Genomic DNA, 20,209 nt, shown 5'->3' with positions numbered 1-20,209 from the left:
GCATATTTCCTGTTCTTACAAATTAACACCTATACTTCTTGTAGAAAGTAGAAGTCCTTTTTTTCACAAGGACATTTTCTTGGTCCTCAAGTTAGCATCATCAATTCAACCACCTTCCCCCATCACCTTCACCTCTAGCAAAGCAAACGTCCCTCATTAAAAACAAACAAACAAACAAACAAACAAACAAACAAACAAACCCAAAGGTCTAAGTAAGGGGAAAAATTCTACTGACCTTGAATAGTTGCCAGTGTACTGTTGCTCATGAGAGCCGGGCTGAGAGCACCGCCCAGGGTCCCTGGATTGAGACTGAGTAAGGCACCTCTGAAAGTCCAAAAGAGCAGTCACTTTGTTACAATGTAGGCACATCTGTCATTTTGACAATACACCCAAAGGAGTTAAGGAAAAGGAAAGTGCAGCTGGGGAAGTACATGGAAATATCTGTTATTCTCCTTCTGAGAATAAGCTTTGGTTACTGCCTTCTTTGATGCTTACTTGTACAAAGCGAAACGAGGATATGATCCACACAAAGCCTAAAACCTGCAGAGTCATGCTGACTTTTCTGCGAATTACCTCACTCTTGGGGCGCCTGGGTGGCTCCGTCGGTGAAGCGCCCGACTTCGGCTCAGGTCATGCTCTCACGGTTTGTGAGTTTGAGCCCCACGTCCGGCTCTGTGCTGACAGCTCAGGGCCTGGAGCCTGGTTCAGATTCTGTGTCTCCCTCTCTCTCTGTCCCTCCCCTGCTCGCGTCCTGTCTGTCTCTCTCTCAAAAATAAATACGCATTAAAAAAAATTAAAAACAAAAAATGAATGACCTCATTCTTTTTCCCCCAAAACAAAACGACCCCAGAGAAAGGCACATATTGAAAAAGGAATCCTTCCTGTTCGATAATATAAAAAACTGGGGATCTTATTACTTCTGCATCTTGTCCGCGTTTGAAAATCAGAAAGCAGACAGTTGAGAGAGCTTAGGTGGAGAATGCAGAAGAGTGAGCCAGGAATCGTGGGCTTCCGTCTGGGCCCCACCGCTCGGGCACATCAGCTCTAGTGGCCTGGTTTCCGCGACCTCACCTGGAAATGACGGTAGGATGGCCGCCCTCCCCGAGCGTTAAGAAAGCGGAGTCCGGCCGCAGGAAGGCCCTTGCACCCCCCCAGAGCCTCCCACTCCAAAGAGCTGATGGCTCTAAAGAGGGTTTCTCTTGCTTTATGCATTTCAGATGGAGACGGTCCCCCCTACGAGCGACTCCGGGGAGCACTGACTTCTAGCGGTCTCTCGGGGTGACCGAGGTGCGAACGCTCCTTACCCAGCTGCGAACTGCGAGGGCGCCATCAGGCCTGGGCTCAGTCCCGCGGCGGCGGCCATGGCGGCGAGACTGGCGTTGGCCGGCAGCTGCGCGGCCCCTTGGAGGGCAGCGGCCGCCGCCGTCTGCAACCCTGACGCCGTCACCATCACCTGGCTGGTGCCGAGAGGAGAGGACAGAGTGGAGGTGGTCTGCGTTGTGCTGGTCTCGCTGGCGCCGGATGCCTCGGAGGCGGAGGCCGAGGCGGACGGGGAGGGGCTCAGCGAGGGGGACGTGACTGCGGAGGAAGCTGGCGGCGCGGTGGAGATCACGGTGGCAGTGTTGTTGGAGGTGCTGTCTGTGGTGCCTGCAGAGAGAACCAGAGGAGAAAGTGCCCTTCGGTGGCTGCTTCTGGAAGAACGGTGCTCTGGACGCAACTGCGAACAAGCTAATCTCCCATCCAGGAACCTCTGTGTCCTTCTTTATTAACCTCGTTTTGCGTCTCTATGGAAACTAACCACAAAAACAAACACTTTAGAACCAAAACCACGGACCCCGGTTTCAGAGGCAAGAGCAATAAAGCGGCCATGAAAGAAACAGAGAACACAGATTTCCATGTCCAATTTCTTATTCAGAACATAAAGAATCACAGCAGCTCTGACTATGGAATACAACTGGTCTGGGGAAGAAACATATGAGCAAAAAAGCTACTTGTATAGAGTTGTCTCTATAGAAAAATCAAAACTGTGGCACCTGGGTAGCTCAGTCGGTTAAGCAACCGACTTCGGCTCAGGTCATGATCTCGTGGTTCGTGGGTTCGAGCCCCGCATTAGGCTCTATGCTGACAGCTCAAAGCTTGGAGCTTGCTTCGGATTCTGTGTCCCCCTCTCTCTGCCCCTCCCCAGCTTGTGTTCTGTCTGTCTCTCTCTCAAAAATAAATGAACATTAAACAATTAAAAGAAAAAAAGAAAAATCAAAACAACACAATGAAGGCAAGAAGAACTAAAAGTTACATATTCTTCTAAGTGTCAATAATAACATGTGAAAATAGTATAAAAATAACTAAGAGCCTATGTCTAGATGCTTTCTTTGCACCGAAAAGTCTAAGTAGTTACTCTGTAACAAAAACCAGCTCTCCAAAAGCCTATTGTGGTAAATATTTTCTTATTCATGAAACAGTAACATACAAATATATTATGAATCTCATAAAAGCATGAAAAATGAAGCTCTAGGAAACTGTTAGTTGAGAGACCTTAAAAAATCAAGATGCCAAATTTCTTTTTGTTATAAGGAGAACAACAAACATTTGTATACAAACGAGTGACTGACATTACAAATATCATCACTGAAACACACTCACTGGAATTACTTAATCAATGCTGCCCAACAGAAACACAACAAACATGTAATTTAAAACTTTCTAGGGGTCCAACTGAAAATATCAGGAAGAAATAGGTTAAATTATTGTCAATACTATATTCCATTTAACCCAATATATCCACAAATATTATCATTTTAACATGAAACCAGTATCAAGAAAGTACTGATGTTTCTTCATACTAAGTCTTTGAAAATGGTGTGTATTTTATACTTATAACACATCTCAATTTGAACTGGCTACACTTTATGTGCTTAAAAGCCACAGGTGGCTAGGCCTGCCGTATTGGGTAGCACAAGTCTGAAATACGTCTAGAAGTCAGGCTTGTTGAGTCACAAAGGCAAGTGTGATGAAAAGAATGTTAAGTCTCTTTGCCTAAAGTAGAAATGACTCATAAGGCAGTCACAGGATAGAAAACCTTCCACGAAGTAGAAGATGCCAGCCGTCCCCAGTGAGCTGTAATTCTGATGCTATTTAGAGAGGCAAGAGAGAACAGGCCCTTTTATTTCAGTTATCAGCAATGCCACATATCACAAACACAGGCTGCCTACACTAGCTGGAACTTAATTTACTGAAACTCACTATGTTCTAGTAGATAACCAACCATATATATGTATAAAGCAGGACCTAAGTGGTATTTTCTCAGGATAGAGGACTCAAAAAGCATCTATAAATTTTCAGGATAATACTTCTGTGAGGTATAAAAGACTTGATACATTATAGAAGAAGCAGACCAATCAAAACAAATATTTCAAACCATTGGAACAAAGATCTTAATGTAAAAGGTAACTTCTTGGTGATAAAATACATCATTAAGCTCAAGAAGACTCTTGAAAAATTCAGTTTGGCCCTTCTAAAAGACTATTTTCAAGCCTTCTTCTGGTTGATACTAAGAACACCTAGAATTCAACTCTTTTCTCATTTTAACTCTAAGGAAATGTTGCTTTCACACATCACAGAACTGGGAGGAAATTAGACCTCTCTATTTCAGTATTGACTCTACTCTTCCCACCCCCTATACTACTGCACAAAAGTGTTACATGGTCTCAGTGAATCCGGTAAACATATCTTTCTCATTGCTAATCAAAAGGGGAGCATTTACTCCTCTTTCTGCCTTTCTCAAAAATATATACCATTCCTCCTTTATTGCTGCCGTCCCTAAGTACAACTACGTCTACGCGGATAATCATGGTTCCGTTATTTTCGCAGTTCTAAGTCTATCTGATCACTCTACCACTGAGCCTCTGATGCAGTGCTGGGTCCTACGTTGGGCAGAGTCACACTTTGACACCTGTAACAGATTCTATTTAGAAAGGTAAATGTCTTCTCTCCTTTCTCTTCTACTACTAAGACATTTCAGTGTCCTTTCAATCTTTTCTTGCCCAACGTCTCACCTTATCTACCCTGATTTTAACTATGGACACTACCTCCCTTTCAAAGTTCAGAAGCTGAAACCCTCCGTTTCCAGAAGACCCTTTATCTCGAGGTCAAAGGCTTAAAACAGGCTTTTCCTCACTCTCCACTGCCACTTTCAGGCAGGTCATTCAGTGTCACTCTCCTGAAATCCCATGTTATACACGGAAAGTCCCAGTCAATGTCAGCAGCAAAGTTAACCTGGGCTGGAAGGTGACTCCAGACAGTGCAGGGCCTGCTTGGGATTCTCTCTCTTCCCTCTCTGCCCCACCCGGCTTGCTCTCTCTTACAAAATAAAGAAATAAACTTAAAAAAAAAAATCTAAAAATCTTCATAAAGACACTGCCGCCCTGTTTTCCAAAGTGGCTGTATGATTGTACATTCCCACCAGCAATGGATGAGGTTTCCAGTTTCTCCACATCCTTGCGAGCACTGGTGATTTCTGGGTTTTCTGATGATAGCCACTGAATGAGTACAAAACAGTATGGTTTTAATTTGCATTTCTCTAATGAGTAAAAATGTTGAGCACCTTTTCATGTGCTCGTTAGTCATTTCTATATGTTCTTTGGCATAATATACATTAACATCTTTTGCCCTTTTACAAAATGAGGTTGTTTATATTTTTAATACTTAATTGTAAAAGTTATTCATATGCTCTAGATGCTTCTTTATCAGATACAGGATTTGCAAATGTTTTCTCCAAGTCTGTGGCTTGACTTTTCATTTTCTGAAAACATCTCTCAAAGTACAGAAGATTTTGCTTTTGATAAATTCCAATTTATCATTTGCTTTTCTTCTATGAATTGTGTTTTTGGTGCTATATCTACAAACTCTTTGCCCTGTGTCTACAAACTTACGCCAAAGTCATAAAGATTTTCTCCTGTTTTCTGGAAGTTTTATTTCTTGCATTTAGGCCTTTGATCCCCTCTACTTAATTTCTGTGCATGGTGTTGGGAAGGATCTAAATTCATCTTCATGAATATGGATATCCAACTGTCTCAGAACCATTTGGTGAAGAGTATCTTTTCGCTACTGAACTGCTTTGGGACCTTTGTCAAAAGTCAACAGAATATAAATTTAAAGGTTTGTTTCCGGCCCCTCAATTCTGTTCCGTTAATCTTCTGTTTGCCCTTATGCTAGCAGCATCCAGGCTTTATTGCACAGCTTTGCAGTAAGCTCTGCAATCAGGTATTTAAGTCCTCTAACTTCATTCTTTTTCAAATTTGTTTGGACTATTCTGGGTCCCTTCCATATATACTTCAGACAACGAGTTTATCAATTACTGCAAAAAAAAAATTACTAGAATTCTGACTGCAATTATATTGGATCTACAGATCAATTTAGAGAATACTGTCATCTTTTTTTTTTTAATACTGTCAATTTTTTAAAGTTCTTTCTTTATTTATTTAGAGAGAGTGAGCGAGCACGTGCACGAGCGAGCGGGGTAGGGGCAGAGAGACACGAAGAGAGATGATTCCAAGCAGGCTCAGCGCTGCCAGCACAGAGCCCGATCTGGGGCTCGAACTCACAAACCATGAGATCGTGACCTGAGCCGAAGCCAAGAGTCAGATGCTTAATCGACTGAGCCACCCAGGTGACCCTAGAGAACACCGTCATTTTAAAAATACTGAGTCTTGGGGCGCCTGGGTGGCGCAGTCGGTTAAGCGTCCGACTTCAGCCAGGTCACGATCTCGCGGTCCGTGAGTTCGAGCCCCGCGTCAGGCTCTGGGCTGATGGCTCAGAGCCTGGAGCCTGTTTCCGATTCTGTGTCTCCCTCTCTCTCTGCCCCTCCCCCGTTCATGCTCTGTCTCTCTCTGTCCCAAAAAATAAATAAACGTTGAAAAAAAAAATTAAAAATACTGAGTCTTGGTGCACCTAGGTGGCTCAATAGATTTCTTGATTTCTCTTAATTTCAGCTCAGGTCACGACCTCACAGTTCATGAGCTCGAACCCAATGTTGGGATTCTCTCTCCCCCTCTCTCTGCTCCTTCCCAGCTCATATGCTCTCTCTCTCCAAAAAAAAAAAAAAAAACCCAAAAAGCCAACTAAACCAAAAACCAAAAAAACAAAAACAAAAACAAAACACACACACACACACACACACACACACACACACACACACACACACACAGAAAAACAAAAAACAAAACAGTCTTCCAAACCATGAAGCTGGAGCATCTCCGTTTATTTAGACTTTATTTAATTTCTCTCAGCAAATTGCAGTTCTCACTGTATAAGTCTTACACTTCTTTTGTTAGATTTATTCCCAAGTAGTTTATTCTTCTTGAAGCTACTATGAATAAAATTATTTCTGTAATATCATTTTTGGTCCACTCACTGATAGAATATACAAATGCAACTGATTTTTGTAGATTGATCTTGTATTCTGCAACAACACTCATTTCATTTCTTTGTCCTAAATAAAAATCCCTTGGGATTTTTACATACACAGAATAATGCAAATAAAGACAGTTTAACTTCTCTCCTTTCCAACTGAATGTTTTTAATTTTTTCCCCCTTGTTAAGCTGGCTATGATGTCTAGCATCATGTTAAATGGAAGTCGGCAAGAGCTTGTTTTGTTCTTGATATTAGGGGGAAAAGCATTCAGTCTTTCACCATTAAGTATGGTGTTAGCTGTAGGATTTTAATGTTCTTTTCCAGGTGAGGAAGTTCCTTTCTATTCCAGGTTTTTATCATGAACTGGTTGTTGGATTCTGTCAAATGCTTTTTTCATATTCACTGAGATGACAGTGTGGATTTGGCCCTTCCTCCTGCTGCTATGGTATATTATATTATTTAATGTGTACTCATTATTAAACCAACCTTACATTCCCGGGCTAAATTCCCCTTGATGGTGGTGTATGATCTTTTCTGTATGTTACTGGATTTGATTTGCCAAAATTTGCTGAGTGTTTTTGTGTATATTTTCGTAAGGAATATATAGGTTTATAATTTTGTGTGGTCTCTCTGTCCAGCTTTTTTTTTTTTTTTTTAATTTTTTTTTTCAATGTTTGTTTATTTTTGGGACAGAAAGAGACAGAGCATGAACGGGCGAGGGGCAGAGAGAGAGGGAGACACAGAATCGGAAACAGGCTCCAGGCTCTGAGCCATCAGCCCAGAGCCCGACGCGGGGCTCGAACTCACGGACCGCGAGATCGTGACCTGGCTGAAGTGGGACGCTTAACCGACTGCGCCACCCAGGCGCCCCTGTCCAGCTTTAGTATCAAGGTAATACTGGTTTTCTACAGTGAGTTGTGTTTCCTCTATCTTCTGGAAGAGATGGCTGAAGATTAATTTCTTTAAGTATCCGATAGAATTCGCTGCTAAAGCCATCTGGGCCTAGTCTTTTTTTCTGGGGAAATCTTTATATTAATGATTCATTTACATTGCTGGCTTAAGTCTATTTAAGTTTTCTCCCTTTTTTTGAGTCAGTTTTGATAATTTGTGTCTTTCTCAGAATTTGTCCATTTCATCTAAATTGCCTTACTTTTTGGGGGCATAAGGTTGTTCATAATATTCTAGTATGCCACATAGTAGACCAATTCCATTCCTAAACACATACACAAGAGAACTGGAAACAAGTCCACATAACACCCTGTACACAAATGCTCACAGCAGCAGGTATTCAAAATGGCCCCAAACTGAAAGCAACTCAAATGTCCATCAAGTCATAGATGATAAACAAAATGATGCTATATCATACGGCCATAGAAAGGAATGAAGTCCCGATACAATCTACCACATGGATGAACCTTGAAGAATGTTGTATTAAATGGAAAAAGCCAGACACAGAAGGCCATATATTATGTGATTCTATCTGTATGAAACGCCCCAAACAGGCGCAACCACAGACAGAGTAGAGCAACCAGAAGGAGGGTGAGGGGTAAATGAGGACGGACTGCTAATGGGTGTGGGGCAGCATATGGTTCATTATGAAATCCTGTTGGAAAAAACCAATTGGGGCAGAGCGTGTTTAGTTGAGATTATTAAAGGCTGTTCTGTTGAATTTTTGCAAGGCTTTGATACACATCACAACACCATCTTTCTGGAGTAGCACAGTCATGATCATTCTTAGATCTATTCTAGAAACGTTTACCGGGGAGCTTCAATGCGCCAAGCACTATGCTAAATACCGGAAAATGAGAATGTGTCAATCAGACAAGATTTCTCTTAGAAGACGGTAGAGTGAGGATATGGTTTTTTTCGCTTCGTTCCTAAAATCCTATCCCAGATGATGGTTAAAGAAAAGGGAGTAAGAACTCTGGGGACAGGTATCAGAAAACTTGAGATTTTGAGAGATTTGCAGAAATGAGAAAGAGGTTGGGATTAGGTGGTAGGGAAACCAACTAGAGTCCGGAAGGACACAGTAGAAGACTATGACAGAGGTGAGAGTTATTCACCTCAACAGAGCCCCGAGATTCCAAGCTCACTTGTCAGAGAAAGAGAATCACGAGAGAAGGGAATGACATGATTCTGAAGAGAAATTACTGTATAGTCCTGACTTTTGAAATCAATGATTGATGATATGCTATTATCTCATGTACTTAAAAAAAAAAAAAAAATCCACAAGGATGAGAGGAACAACACTAATGCTGAAAACAAGCGAAACAAACGGAATTGCAAATGAATAATGTAACTACACTGAAGAGGCTATATAAAAAGACCTAATCGAAATAACTTCTGAGCACAGTATTCGGACTACATACCTTCAGGTTAAAGACAAGAACTCTAAACAAACATGGAACTCCAATTAGTAGGCCTTTCCTGTTCCGAAACATGGGCTAGCAATTTTGAAACCACTGTGTTTTCACTACAGGTTTGAGCAGTTAACGATCTTGTTAAATAACAAGAGCCAGGTTTCTCATGGTCACTGATAAGGGAGTTAACATACGGAAAAAGGTAAGGAAGGCAGCTAATAAATGTAGAAGAAATCACACAGTTATTTGAGAATCATAACAGATCCACGCAAAAATCATCAATGGACACTAGTGGACAAAGGTTTGAGAGAAAAACAGGGTATCTGTACAGTCTCAAATCCCTCATTTACTATGAGGAATAAAATAATAACTATGCAGTGGAGAATCCTGACCTATACCACCTTAATAAAATTATCAAAGTTAATACCAGCAGTAGTAGGATCAATAAACAACATGTGTGTTCATATCATGCACAAAGGAGAACTCAATATCACTTCTGTGGTATTCTCGCCCAAAGTGCGTAATCTGAATCTAATCAGGAGGAAATGTGAGACAAAACATCTACAAAGTAAACAGCTACGCTCTTCAAAACAATCAATGTACTAAAGTACTACGAAGGACGCATATTGTCCCCAGTTTAATAAGACTAAAGAAACACAGTAACTGAATGCAATGCATGATTTAAGATTTTCTAGTGCTAGGGGCACCTGGGTGGCTCAGTCGGTTAAGTGTCTGACTTCATCTCGGGTCATAATCTCTCCGTTTGTGGCTTCGAGCCCCGCATCGGGCTCTGTGCTGACAGCTCAGAGCCTGGAGCCTGCTCCAGATTCTGTGTCTCTTTCTCTCTCCGCCCCTCCCCACTCACATTCTGTCTCTCTCTCTCAAAAAATAAACAAACATTGAAAAAACAAAGATCTTCCTGTGTTTTAAGAGACATTACTGGCACAACTGGCAAAATACGAATGTGAGTTGTTTACTAGATATTAGTGCTGACTCAATGTTAATTTCCTGATTTTTGGTAACTGTATTCTGGTTATATACGGTAATTTATTTTTTTAGGTAACACACAATTAAGTAGTTACAGGTAAAGCAGCATGTCCACAACTTGCTCTTAAAGCAGTTCAGAAAAACATACACAGAAAGAGAAACAGCGAAAGGAAAGAAAAAGCAAATACAGTAAGATTTTCACATTTGGAGAATCTAAGGGAAGAGATTTGGTATTTGTCTGAACTATTCTTGCAACTTTTCTGTACATCTGAAATTACCTAAAAATAAAGAACTTAAGAAAACTGTTTTGTACAAAGGTCCTCATAATAGCATTACTTATAAGTGAAAACTTCATTCCTTTAATAATTACTGGGTAGCTTACATTCTAGATGGTATGCTAGATAGGAAGAATACGCTATTGAACAAGAAAGATAAGTTCTGTGGCTGGGAGACTGAGGGGTTTCTTGGGATGCAATATTTGTGGGACTCAAATGGAAAAGCTGGTCACTGTAGGTAGAACTTAACCATCATAGCATTACATGGAAATGTTTACGAAATTCTGGTACAAGCATTCAATACAATAAGGGCAAATCAAAAGTAGAAATGTAGGGGCACCTGGGTGGCTCAGTCAGTTAAGCATCCAACTCTTGATTTCGGCTCAGGTCATGATCCCACGGTTCGTGGGTTTGAGCCCCACATCAGGCTCTGCACTGGAGCCTGCTTGGGATTCTTTCTCTCCCTCTCTCTCTCTCTCTCTCTCTCTGCCCCTCCCCCACTTACCCTGTCTCTGTCTCTCAAAATAAATAAACATCGAAAAAAAAGAAAAAAAAGATTATAAAAAAAGGTAGAAATGTAAAAAACTGTAACAGGGATGACACTTACTGTAAGATGAGAAGTAAAAAAAAAAAGTAGGACTCATTAAACACTGTTAGAATTGCCCATATATAAAAAAAAAATGTTTTAAAGGCAGGATAAAAATAGTTCATTGTGACTGTTTTGCCTATTTGAGTTTCTTATAACGTTCCAACTTTTTAAGAACTGAAGAAAAAAACTCACTCCAAAAAAAGTTACCAACATTTCAGAAAACAGTTATAATTAAATCCACATAAATGGGCTGAGTAACCGAGTTTAGGAAAATATGACTGGCCAGCTAGGATCATCAAAAACTGACAGAAAAGTTTTAGCTAGATTGAGTCTGTGTATCTCCTAAAAATTACCTTCTGTTTCAGATTTTTTGCGACATTTTTAGGAAATCTGCAAAGCTACTTGTTCTTAATGCTTGAACTGTTAGGAATTTTTCTGTAAAAGATGGTTACCGTTAGACCTAACGTAACAGGACTTACAATATGTTGGGAAGGTGAACAGATACGGCAGTCAGGGTGGATGGTGGGTTCCTCAGATGCAGGAATTTCGTGTTCCTGATGCCCAACACAACAGCAATCAATCACCACCAGTTGGCTTAAGCCGAAGTGCTGAATACTATGTACTCTCAAACATGGGTTCTTAGCTGGCAATCTCTACTCCTACGGCATCCAAAAATGGCTTTTGTGAGGTGGGGACTGATGGGGGTTGTCATTTATGAACATCCTTAGTATTTTACTAAAACTTGTGGGTGTGTCTCTTTTGTGAGGGGAAAAGTTTAAAGCTTTCATCAAACTTTCAAAGAGCTCTAAGACCCAAAAGAGGTCCAGAAGTACTACTCTAAATAAATAAAGTTATGAGATTTCCTAGTAACTTAGAAACTTAGTAACTATATAAAGCCATTCAGTTAGATCATAGAGCCGAAGAAGTGTTATAACAAACTCAAAACATGGGTGAAGAAAATCAAATTCCCCAACTCTAGGTTAAATTCAAGCTTGACTGTGAAATATCACAAATCCATTCGATGATTTACTAGCACAGAGTCAGCCTGGTGAATAATTATAGGATGCCTTATGCATCATATATCACTAAAAAACTTATTTTATTATTATTTTTTTAGTGTTTACTCATTTTTTCGAGTGAGACAGAGACAGAGAGCAAGTGGGGGAGGGGCAGAGAGAGAGGGAGACACAGAATCGGAAGCAGGCTCCAGGCTCTGAGCTGTCAGCACACAGCCCGACACAGGGCTCGAAGCCACAAACTATGAAATCATGACCCGCGCGAAGTTGGACACTTAACCGACTGAGCCACCCAGGTGCCCCTAAAAAACTTCTGATGACAACACTAAGTTGTTTTGTTTTATTGTTTTTTAAAGTTTTTACTTATTTATTTTGAGAGGCAGAGACTGTGAGGGCAGGGGAGGGGAAGAGAGAGGGAAAGAGAGAATCCCAAGCAGGCTCTATGCTGTCAGTGCAGAGCCCAACACAGGGCTTGATCTCACAAACTATGAGATCATGACCTGAGCTGAAATCAAGAGCCAGACACTTACCCAACTAAGCTACTCAGGTGCACCAACACTAAGTTATTTTATTTTATTTATTTAAAATAAAACTTTTTTTAAAAGTTAAAAAGTTTTTTTTTTCAATTAAAACTTTTTTTAAAGTTTTTTTTTTTAATGTTTGTTTATTTTTGAAGGAGAGACAGCATGAGCGGGGGAGGGGCAGAGAGAGAGGGAGACACAGAACCTGAAGCAGGCTCCAGGCTCTGGGCCGTCAGCACAGAGCCCGACGCGGGGCTCGAACCCACAAGCCGTGAGATCATGACCTGAGCCGAAGTCGGACGCCCAACCCACTGAGCCACCCGGGCGCCCCTAAGTTATTTTAAATGTACTTGGGAAATGTGTTTTTTAAAGGAGGCCAAAGGAAAAAAGTTTATTCGTTTTATAACGAATGCATCAGGCACCAAACTAGGCACTGAGATTGCAAAAAGAATATTCAGATCTTTTGGGAAGTGCAAAATCTATTGAGAAAGACAAAAGTACAAAAAATACAATCAGGTGGGAATGAAGAGTTTCCTGGGCAGCCTAAAGAGTATTTCCAGAAAGAACTGATACCTAAAAGCTGGAGCAGTTTCACTGCTTTCAGAAAGAAGTGCAGGCTGGGGTAGCGTTGAAGGCTGTGGGGATATTTACAAGAGGATGGATGGAACCTTCCCGTGTGTTGAGGATGAAAGGGACAAAAGACCAGTGGAAGATAAGATCCAGACTGGAAATAACCTTCGATGAGCTGATGATCAATCTGGATGCTTTCCTGAATACAAAAAGCTGTAGCCACTGCAAGAAAGTTTTTAAGGAGAGGAGTTACTTGGAAAAAAGTTGGGAGTTTTGAAAGATAACTCCGGGAGCAATGCCGAAGATAAGAGTAATGTGGGAAAGAACAGAACAGACAAGAAAATCTTTACGTGAGAGAATTCTTTCTGACGAAATTAATTATGCCTGTTTTCTGGAGTTCAGGTTTCCATACGGGGCCTTTCAAAAAAAAGTTGCAGTCAGAGCCCTAACTCACAATTTAGTTCACAGTTCTCAGAGAGACCTGTCACGGGCCCACCATGTGTTCAACAGCTGCTCAGCCAGGCGGCTGCTTACCTGTGACAGACAGGCTCGTGACCGCAGCGCTGCTTAGTGGGAGGACCGGGTTGACAGTGAGGGTCGTGGCCGCACTGCTAGTCACAAGGCTTGGCGTGGTTGCCACCTAGAGGCCAGAAGTGAAAATATGCAAAAGCAGTTAAAAAAATCAAAACTTTAAATCCACATCAAAGATGTATTTTGCCTGTACAAATGTTCAAATTTCAGATACAACATGATTAAAAAGGCCTAAGAGGAAATAATTTTATAATCATTTTTTGATCTTAGAATTGAGAAAACAGACCTACGTATGAAGGTGGCTATTAGAAGATGGTTTTTCACTGATACTAGAAATGGCTCTGCCCAGGGTTTTAAAAGAAATAATAAAAAAATTCCTTAATTCCAATAATGTGGAGTCAGATATACTACAGGCAAGGAAGGAATACTATGCTATTTATCAACTTAATCTACACAGGAAAACTATTCAACGGGATCAGGGAATCAGGGGTTCTTAGATTTCTTTTTCTTTTCTGACCCCGTGGGGACAAGACTGTCTTGTTTTTGTTTCTTAATGAAATGATAGCATGGAAAGAAGGTGAAGCAAAAATTTTAAAAACGGACAGTTTCTTTTTGAAATAACAAAGTATTTCCACAGTTTTGTAAGAAATACTGTCTGTCTTCCTTTTAGTACAAATAAACCCCAAACACAAAATCGTCACCTACATAAAACAGAACTGTATCTAGTGCCTGAGAAGCTGTCATAACTGCGGTCTTATGAACTTCATGACGAAAGCCCTGCTAATCAACAATCACAACCTTCACTTCACAGCTCCGCGGGCACTCTTAATGGTGAAGTTAGTTTAAAAAGCATCCCCGGATAGAATGACATTCAAATGAAATAAGACACATTAACAAGGAAAGCTCAGAAATGCAAACTCCACAATCTTTCCAGCTCTGGAATTTCTGGTTGGAAGTGTGGACTCACATTTGCGGTCGTCCTTAAGCTCAAGGGAGTTGCAGGAGTAGGGAACGCCCCCTCAGCCTAGAATACTGTTCTAGAGCAATCGGCCGGAAGTTACTCAATGAGCTTATCAGTGAAAGGCCTACATGTCTGAGGGTGAAGACAGGAGACGGTTGTTTTAATACAAGTTCAGAGCTAATCATTATCTCGGAATTTGCTGTCACTTAGTCATGTAACTTTAATAATACGGGCTTTAAAACCCAATGTGAATAAGAAGCAACTAAAGATTTTTTTTTTTAAGCTAACTGGAGTCAGCAGCAAATTTGCTCCCACAGTTGCAGAGTAACCTATAAACCACACTAGAGAAGAGAATAATGGAGCCACCATGAAATAGGAAAGAATTAAAATTGTTCACTTTAAGAAAGAAAGATCAGGAAGTTCTTGGCTTAACGACAACACGAGACTGAATTACCTTGGCGACATTTAAAATACAAGTTTATACATACTTAGCATGAATACATATACACAATAAATTACTATTATGAAATAAACTGATTTCATAGATCATTTGTAAAATTATAAAAATCAGTCCCTGAGCTTGCGTCCTCTATTTTTTATCCTTACCAGTGAGGTTGGACTGGGGAAAATTGCTTTGATAGGTGAGCTGCTGGTCCCACCACTGCTCGGTGGGTTGATTCTTTTTTCTTTCTGGCGGCGGTTACAAAACCAAACACGAATCACTTCTTTTTCCATACTGAGCTGATCAGCAATCATGGTGATCTCTTCCGAGGTAGGCTTTTGATTCTAAAGGAGAAAAAAACCCATCTTTTGGAATAACTTTTTTAAACTGCTGACATAAATAAACAAATGGAGAGGGACAAATGAGAGGATGAAGTTGGGATATATATAAAACCATACTGGCCATACTTTTTAAAAAAAAAAAAAAATTTTTTTAACGTTTACTTATTTTTGAGACAGAGAGAGACAGAGCATGAACGGGGGAGGGGCAGAGAGAGAGGGAGACACAGAATCGGAAGCAGGCTCCAGGCTCTGAGCTGTCAGCACACAGCCCGACGCGGGGCTCGAACTCACGAACCGCGAGATCGTGACCTGAGCTGAAGTCGGACGCTTAACCGACTGTGCCACCCAGGCGCCCCCTGGCCATACTTTTAACAAAGAACTTTTATAGATAAACATTCTTATCAACATATAGTTGTTAAACTTAATCGTATTAAATAAGAATAAGTTGTATTCTTTTTTTAATGTTTATTTATTTTTGAGACAGAGACAGAGAGTGAACAGGGGAGGGGCAGAGAGAGAGGGAGACACAGAATCCGAAGCAGGCTCCAGGCTCTGAGCTGTCAGCACAGAGCCTGACGCGGCGCTTGAACTCACGAACCGTGAGATCATGACCTAAGCCAAAGTCAGACGCTTAACCGACTGAGACACCCAGGCGCCCCGAGTAAGTTGTATTCTTGAATGTTTATTTTTTCATCTTAAGGGTTATTAATCTTGAATAAAATTCATAATCCACACAACTTTATACGTTAGTAGGAATTTACGAGGTTGTCAGTGCTCCATGCACATGATTTCACTAGGACCACACGAGGTAGGCAATAAGCCTGCGGGGCAGGAAAGGCAGGTATTTCAGAGACCGGGACTTTAGCACAAGAAATCAAGTGACTTGACACAGTGAAGTCACAGTTATTGATATAGTTAATAAAAGCGGTAGAGGGGAGAGACTCCTGATTCAATGTTCCTTCCACTGTGCTCAAGCCTTTTCTAAATTAGAAAAGTTACAATTTTTTGGAAGCTCTGATTGTGACATTGCCTGGTACAATAACAAACAAACAAACAAACAAACAAAGACAAAAGAGGCTAAATACCTGTTAGAACTAACTTTATTTTCCTTTTTTATATTTATTTTGAGAGAGAGAGAAAGCGCAAGTCGCGGAGGGGCAGAGAGAGAGGGAGAGAGAATGGCAAGCAGGCTCCACACTGTCAGCGCGGAGCCCAGTGTGGGGCTTGAACCCACGAACCGTGAAATCATGACCTGAGCCCAAGCTGGACGCTTAACGGACTGAGCCACCCAGGCGCCCAGAACTAACTTTATTTAACCCCTGACATCCACGGCCTTCGGTGGCCTAGTCCCAAACGACTATTCTAGGCACACAGACGATGGAATTTAGTCAAATCGCACTATTTGTGCTTTGCCAAATCTGGGAGGTTTTTCCTCCCTGGATGCCTTTGCTGGTGCACTTCCTCTGCTTAAAGTGCTTTCCTCCCACTTCTCCCCGCCTGTGCAGCTCCTGCGTATCCCACGGCAGCTGTGGTCTCTTCTGTCACACTGGTGCTCACGCAGATACGCGCCTGGACTCTCCTGAGCCCTGGAGGCCTCTGGTTCTGCTCCCAATGTTCGGTAACTTCCTTCGTCTTATGTTCTCCGCTACGTTATAAGCATGTGTAAGGACCGAGGCTGACAAGTCATCTTACATCATCTACAGCACCTAATATTAATATTATACAGACAATCACATGTACATGAAAAGTAAAAACTTTACTAACTTCCAAGAAACTCTTCTCTAAGGCCACACGGATGTTGGTCTCTATGCTGGTGCGTTTCTTCCTCCTACGGTTCAAGCCCTCCATTCCCAGCCCTGGAGAATTCAGGGCACTTGGGCTGGAGAGACCTGAATCAGACGAGAGGTTCTCTGTAAGAAAGAAGAAAACACAGAAATCAAGTTAGCTGAGCATGACTCATGCATATGATACATATATTAACAGTAACAACAAAAGGGACCAAAATATGTTAAGCTAAAAGCCAGCATAGAAGGGTTTTCATAACCCATATTAAAACATCATTCACTACCACAGACCTTTCTAAATTCTTTGAAGTTTAAACAAGGTTCTGTCATTTACTAGTTTGATGACCCTGGTCACATCACAGACATCTCTGCGTTTCTTTACACCCTACGGAAAACGAAAGGTTCTCACCTGTGGAACTCAGTAAGATTACAGATGCTGAGGCCTCACCCACAGCCATGGATCAGACTGTTGAAGGGTGGGAGTTACAGGTCTGTCTTTTCCAAAGACCTGACTTTTGTTCACATTTACGATGACAACCAAAGCCTAGGAGATCTCTGTGGTTCCTTATAGCTCTCAGAGTCTCTGATTCTGTGACTCAAAATCCAAATTTTCCGTAAGGCAACTCAGTATAAAACAAGTTAAAACTAGCTCAGCTAGTTTTAAAAGCTCAGCTTTCTATGTAGGAAGTATTTTTTAAAAAATATAATTTATTGTCAAATTGGTTAACATACAGTGTGTATAGTGTGCTCTTGGTTTGGGGACGTAGATTCCCGTGATTCATTGCTTACATACAACACCCAGTGTTCATCCCAACAAGTGCCCTCCTCAATGCCCCTCACCCATTTTCCCCTCTCCCTCCCCCCCACCCCCCATCAACCTTCAGTTTGTTCTCTGTATTTAAGAGTCTCTTATGGTTTCCCTCCCTCCCTCTCTGTGTGTGACTGTTTTTTTTTTCCCCCTTCCCTTCCCCCATGGTCTTCTGTTAAGTTTCTCAAGTTCCACATGAGTGAAAACATATGATGGATCTGTCTTTCTCTGACTTATTTCACCTAGGATAATACCCTCCAGTTCCATCCACGTTGCTGCAAAACGGCAGGATTTCATTCTTTCTCATTGCCAAGTAGTATTCCATTGTGTATATAAACCACATGCGGTCATTTTTAGTAAAAAAGCAGAAATCTGATCAGTAACAAGTTTATGATAATTCATCAAGGAAGAACCAATAAATTTGTTTTTCAAGTGTATGCAAACACCTAGGACTTCTCATCCTCTTCCTTCAACTATCCCTAACCTGGCTCAAATACAAGAAATATTCTAAGGCTAAAAATTACTACTGATCGTGTCCATTGTAATTACTAGGTTTAAACGAATTCGTTCTCTAATTTATGGAGTCATAATTTATATTGATCCTCCCAAGGTTAGTGAGCTTCAATGTTCTGCGGTACCAATAATGCACTAGAAGACATAAGCCCAGGTGTAGACAACTCCCCTGTAAAATTCGTACACTTACTCACCTGCATCATTGAGCCACTTCTCCAAAAGTGGCTTTAGCTTGCACATGTTCTTAAAGCTGAGGTTCAAGGCTTCAAAGCGAGAGATGGTGGTTTGGCTGAAGTCATTTCCATACAGCTTACCCATAGCGAGCCCAACATCGCCCTGCACGGTAACACAGAGCCGGAGGGGGAGAGGGAGAGAGATTTGTCTCACTAACGTCCCAAGTCTTCACTCTAGGCTGCTGCCCCAGTAACTGATCTAGACAAAGACTCAACAATCATTCCATTTCCAGGGTCCCACAAAAGCATCCACCTTTAAGTTGAGCACAGTATTCAATGAAGCCTGTCAGGCCTTGATTTGGGACAAAATTCGTAACTCCCATTTTCTCTCATTTTGAGTCTCTTCTTGTTACTTCACGTAATAATCAAGATTATCAAATATTTCCAAGTCTCAAAAGATAGTGATCTAACAAGCCCCTTAATGGATACACTTAAAATGATTTAAATAATCTTTAAAACCAGTTCCCTGTTACCACTTACGGGGTTAACAGATGTAACTGTCTAGATAACTTCAGGTCTTTCTGAACTAACCAAAGTTCCTATAAATCATTTTAAATTTGAGAAATAATGCCCCATTCCCCATCCCCCTCAGCGCCCCCCCCCCCAAAACCCCAGGCCCATAAAGTATTTCTGGAAGCAGTGGAAAAATCTATTTTCCACCCTTAGTTTGGATTTCAAAGTTGGTTACAAAAACAGGTATCCTAAAAGACTACTTTTGTAACCATTATAGAGAGAGAAATTCACAGTAGAGAGGTTTGACCCATTTAGTTAAACCTTCATGGGCCCTGGAAACTTGGTAACCTTATAGCAATAGAACAATGATCCCCTGAATATATTACAAAAGATGACTTTCTTTATAAGCCTATAACCTTTGAAATGTATACAATACTTTTCTTCCAGCTGAATCTCTCTTGTTAAGGCTGGAAAAGGCCATATCTTAATAGTTATTTTATATACAGGTGATAGAAACTCATGGAGTTGAAGTGATTCACGCTCTCATTTCAATTAGTTTAGTGGCAGGCCAGAAAGGCAACATTTCTAGCTCTGAGCACTACACGGCCAATGCCACTATGAAACACTTAGCTCCCGACCATTGTGGCAACGCTTATTTTGAATTGGGATTATCCCCGTCCTTCGATTCCCCCCCTATCCCCACCAATCCATCTTCTGGATACTACATTGCCTATTAGCACCTACATTAGGTGGTAGTTAAGGAAAGGAAAAAACCTTTTTTTTGTTGTTGTTTTTTAAACTCCCAGTTTCTTACTGGTGCACAACTTCTGACAAGAAGTTTAACAGAGGAAAAATATTCAAACTATACGATAAAATACAAGAAGGTACAGAGATCATCTGAACTTCAACTGATGGGGCTATTTAGGTTTCATTAAAATCAAGTAAATTAAAAACTCGGTTCCTCCGCACCACTAGCTGCCTTTCAAGGACTCGACAGCCACACGTGGGTAGTGGCTATCGTACCGCACAGAACATTCCCATCATCACAGAAAGTTTTATTGACAACTCTGAATATACTATCTCCGAGTAGAACAGAAATGGACTGCTCATTGACCTCCTTCCAATTATAGTAAAACTGAAAGAACCAGGACAGAGCGAGCGGGGCGTAAATGCTATCTATTATATTTATATACAAGTGTATCTGTAGATACAGGTGTTCAGCATCGATCTCGCTAAATATGTATTAAATCTTCATTCAATCAACAAGTATTCACTAAGTGCCTACTGTATTTCAGGCCCTAAACCTACTTTGTTTGTCACATATATTCATGTTCTGGGCCACTTTGTTTGTTTAGATGACAGCTTTCTAGAAAGCTGGGTGGGGCTGACTACACCTTGCAATTCTTTGAGTGTAAG

At 41.1% G+C, this 20,209-nt stretch overlaps 1 protein-coding gene across 3 annotated transcripts in view; it reads right to left on the bottom strand.

The window, feature by feature from the left end:
- POU2F1 (POU class 2 homeobox 1) overlaps nt 1-20,209 on the bottom strand; it is a 182,011-nt gene that overhangs the window by 9,376 nt on the left and 152,426 nt on the right. For all 3 annotated transcript variants that reach the window (XM_047840561.1, XM_047840564.1, XM_047840563.1), the window contains 6 exons: nt 18,302-18,443; nt 16,767-16,912; nt 14,826-15,005; nt 13,262-13,367; nt 1,305-1,647; nt 236-324 (listed from right to left, as the gene is read on the bottom strand). In XM_047840561.1, coding sequence (XP_047696517.1) covers nt 236-324; nt 1,305-1,647; nt 13,262-13,367; nt 14,826-15,005; nt 16,767-16,912; nt 18,302-18,443 — 1,006 coding nt within the window. The remainder of the gene's footprint in view (nt 1-235; nt 325-1,304; nt 1,648-13,261; nt 13,368-14,825; nt 15,006-16,766; nt 16,913-18,301; nt 18,444-20,209) is intronic.

The sequence above is a fragment of the Prionailurus viverrinus genome, chromosome F1, assembly GCF_022837055.1.
Source record: "Prionailurus viverrinus isolate Anna chromosome F1, UM_Priviv_1.0, whole genome shotgun sequence".
NCBI lineage: Eukaryota > Metazoa > Chordata > Mammalia > Carnivora > Felidae > Prionailurus > Prionailurus viverrinus.
This window is presented reverse-complemented; position numbering and strand designations above follow the sequence as displayed.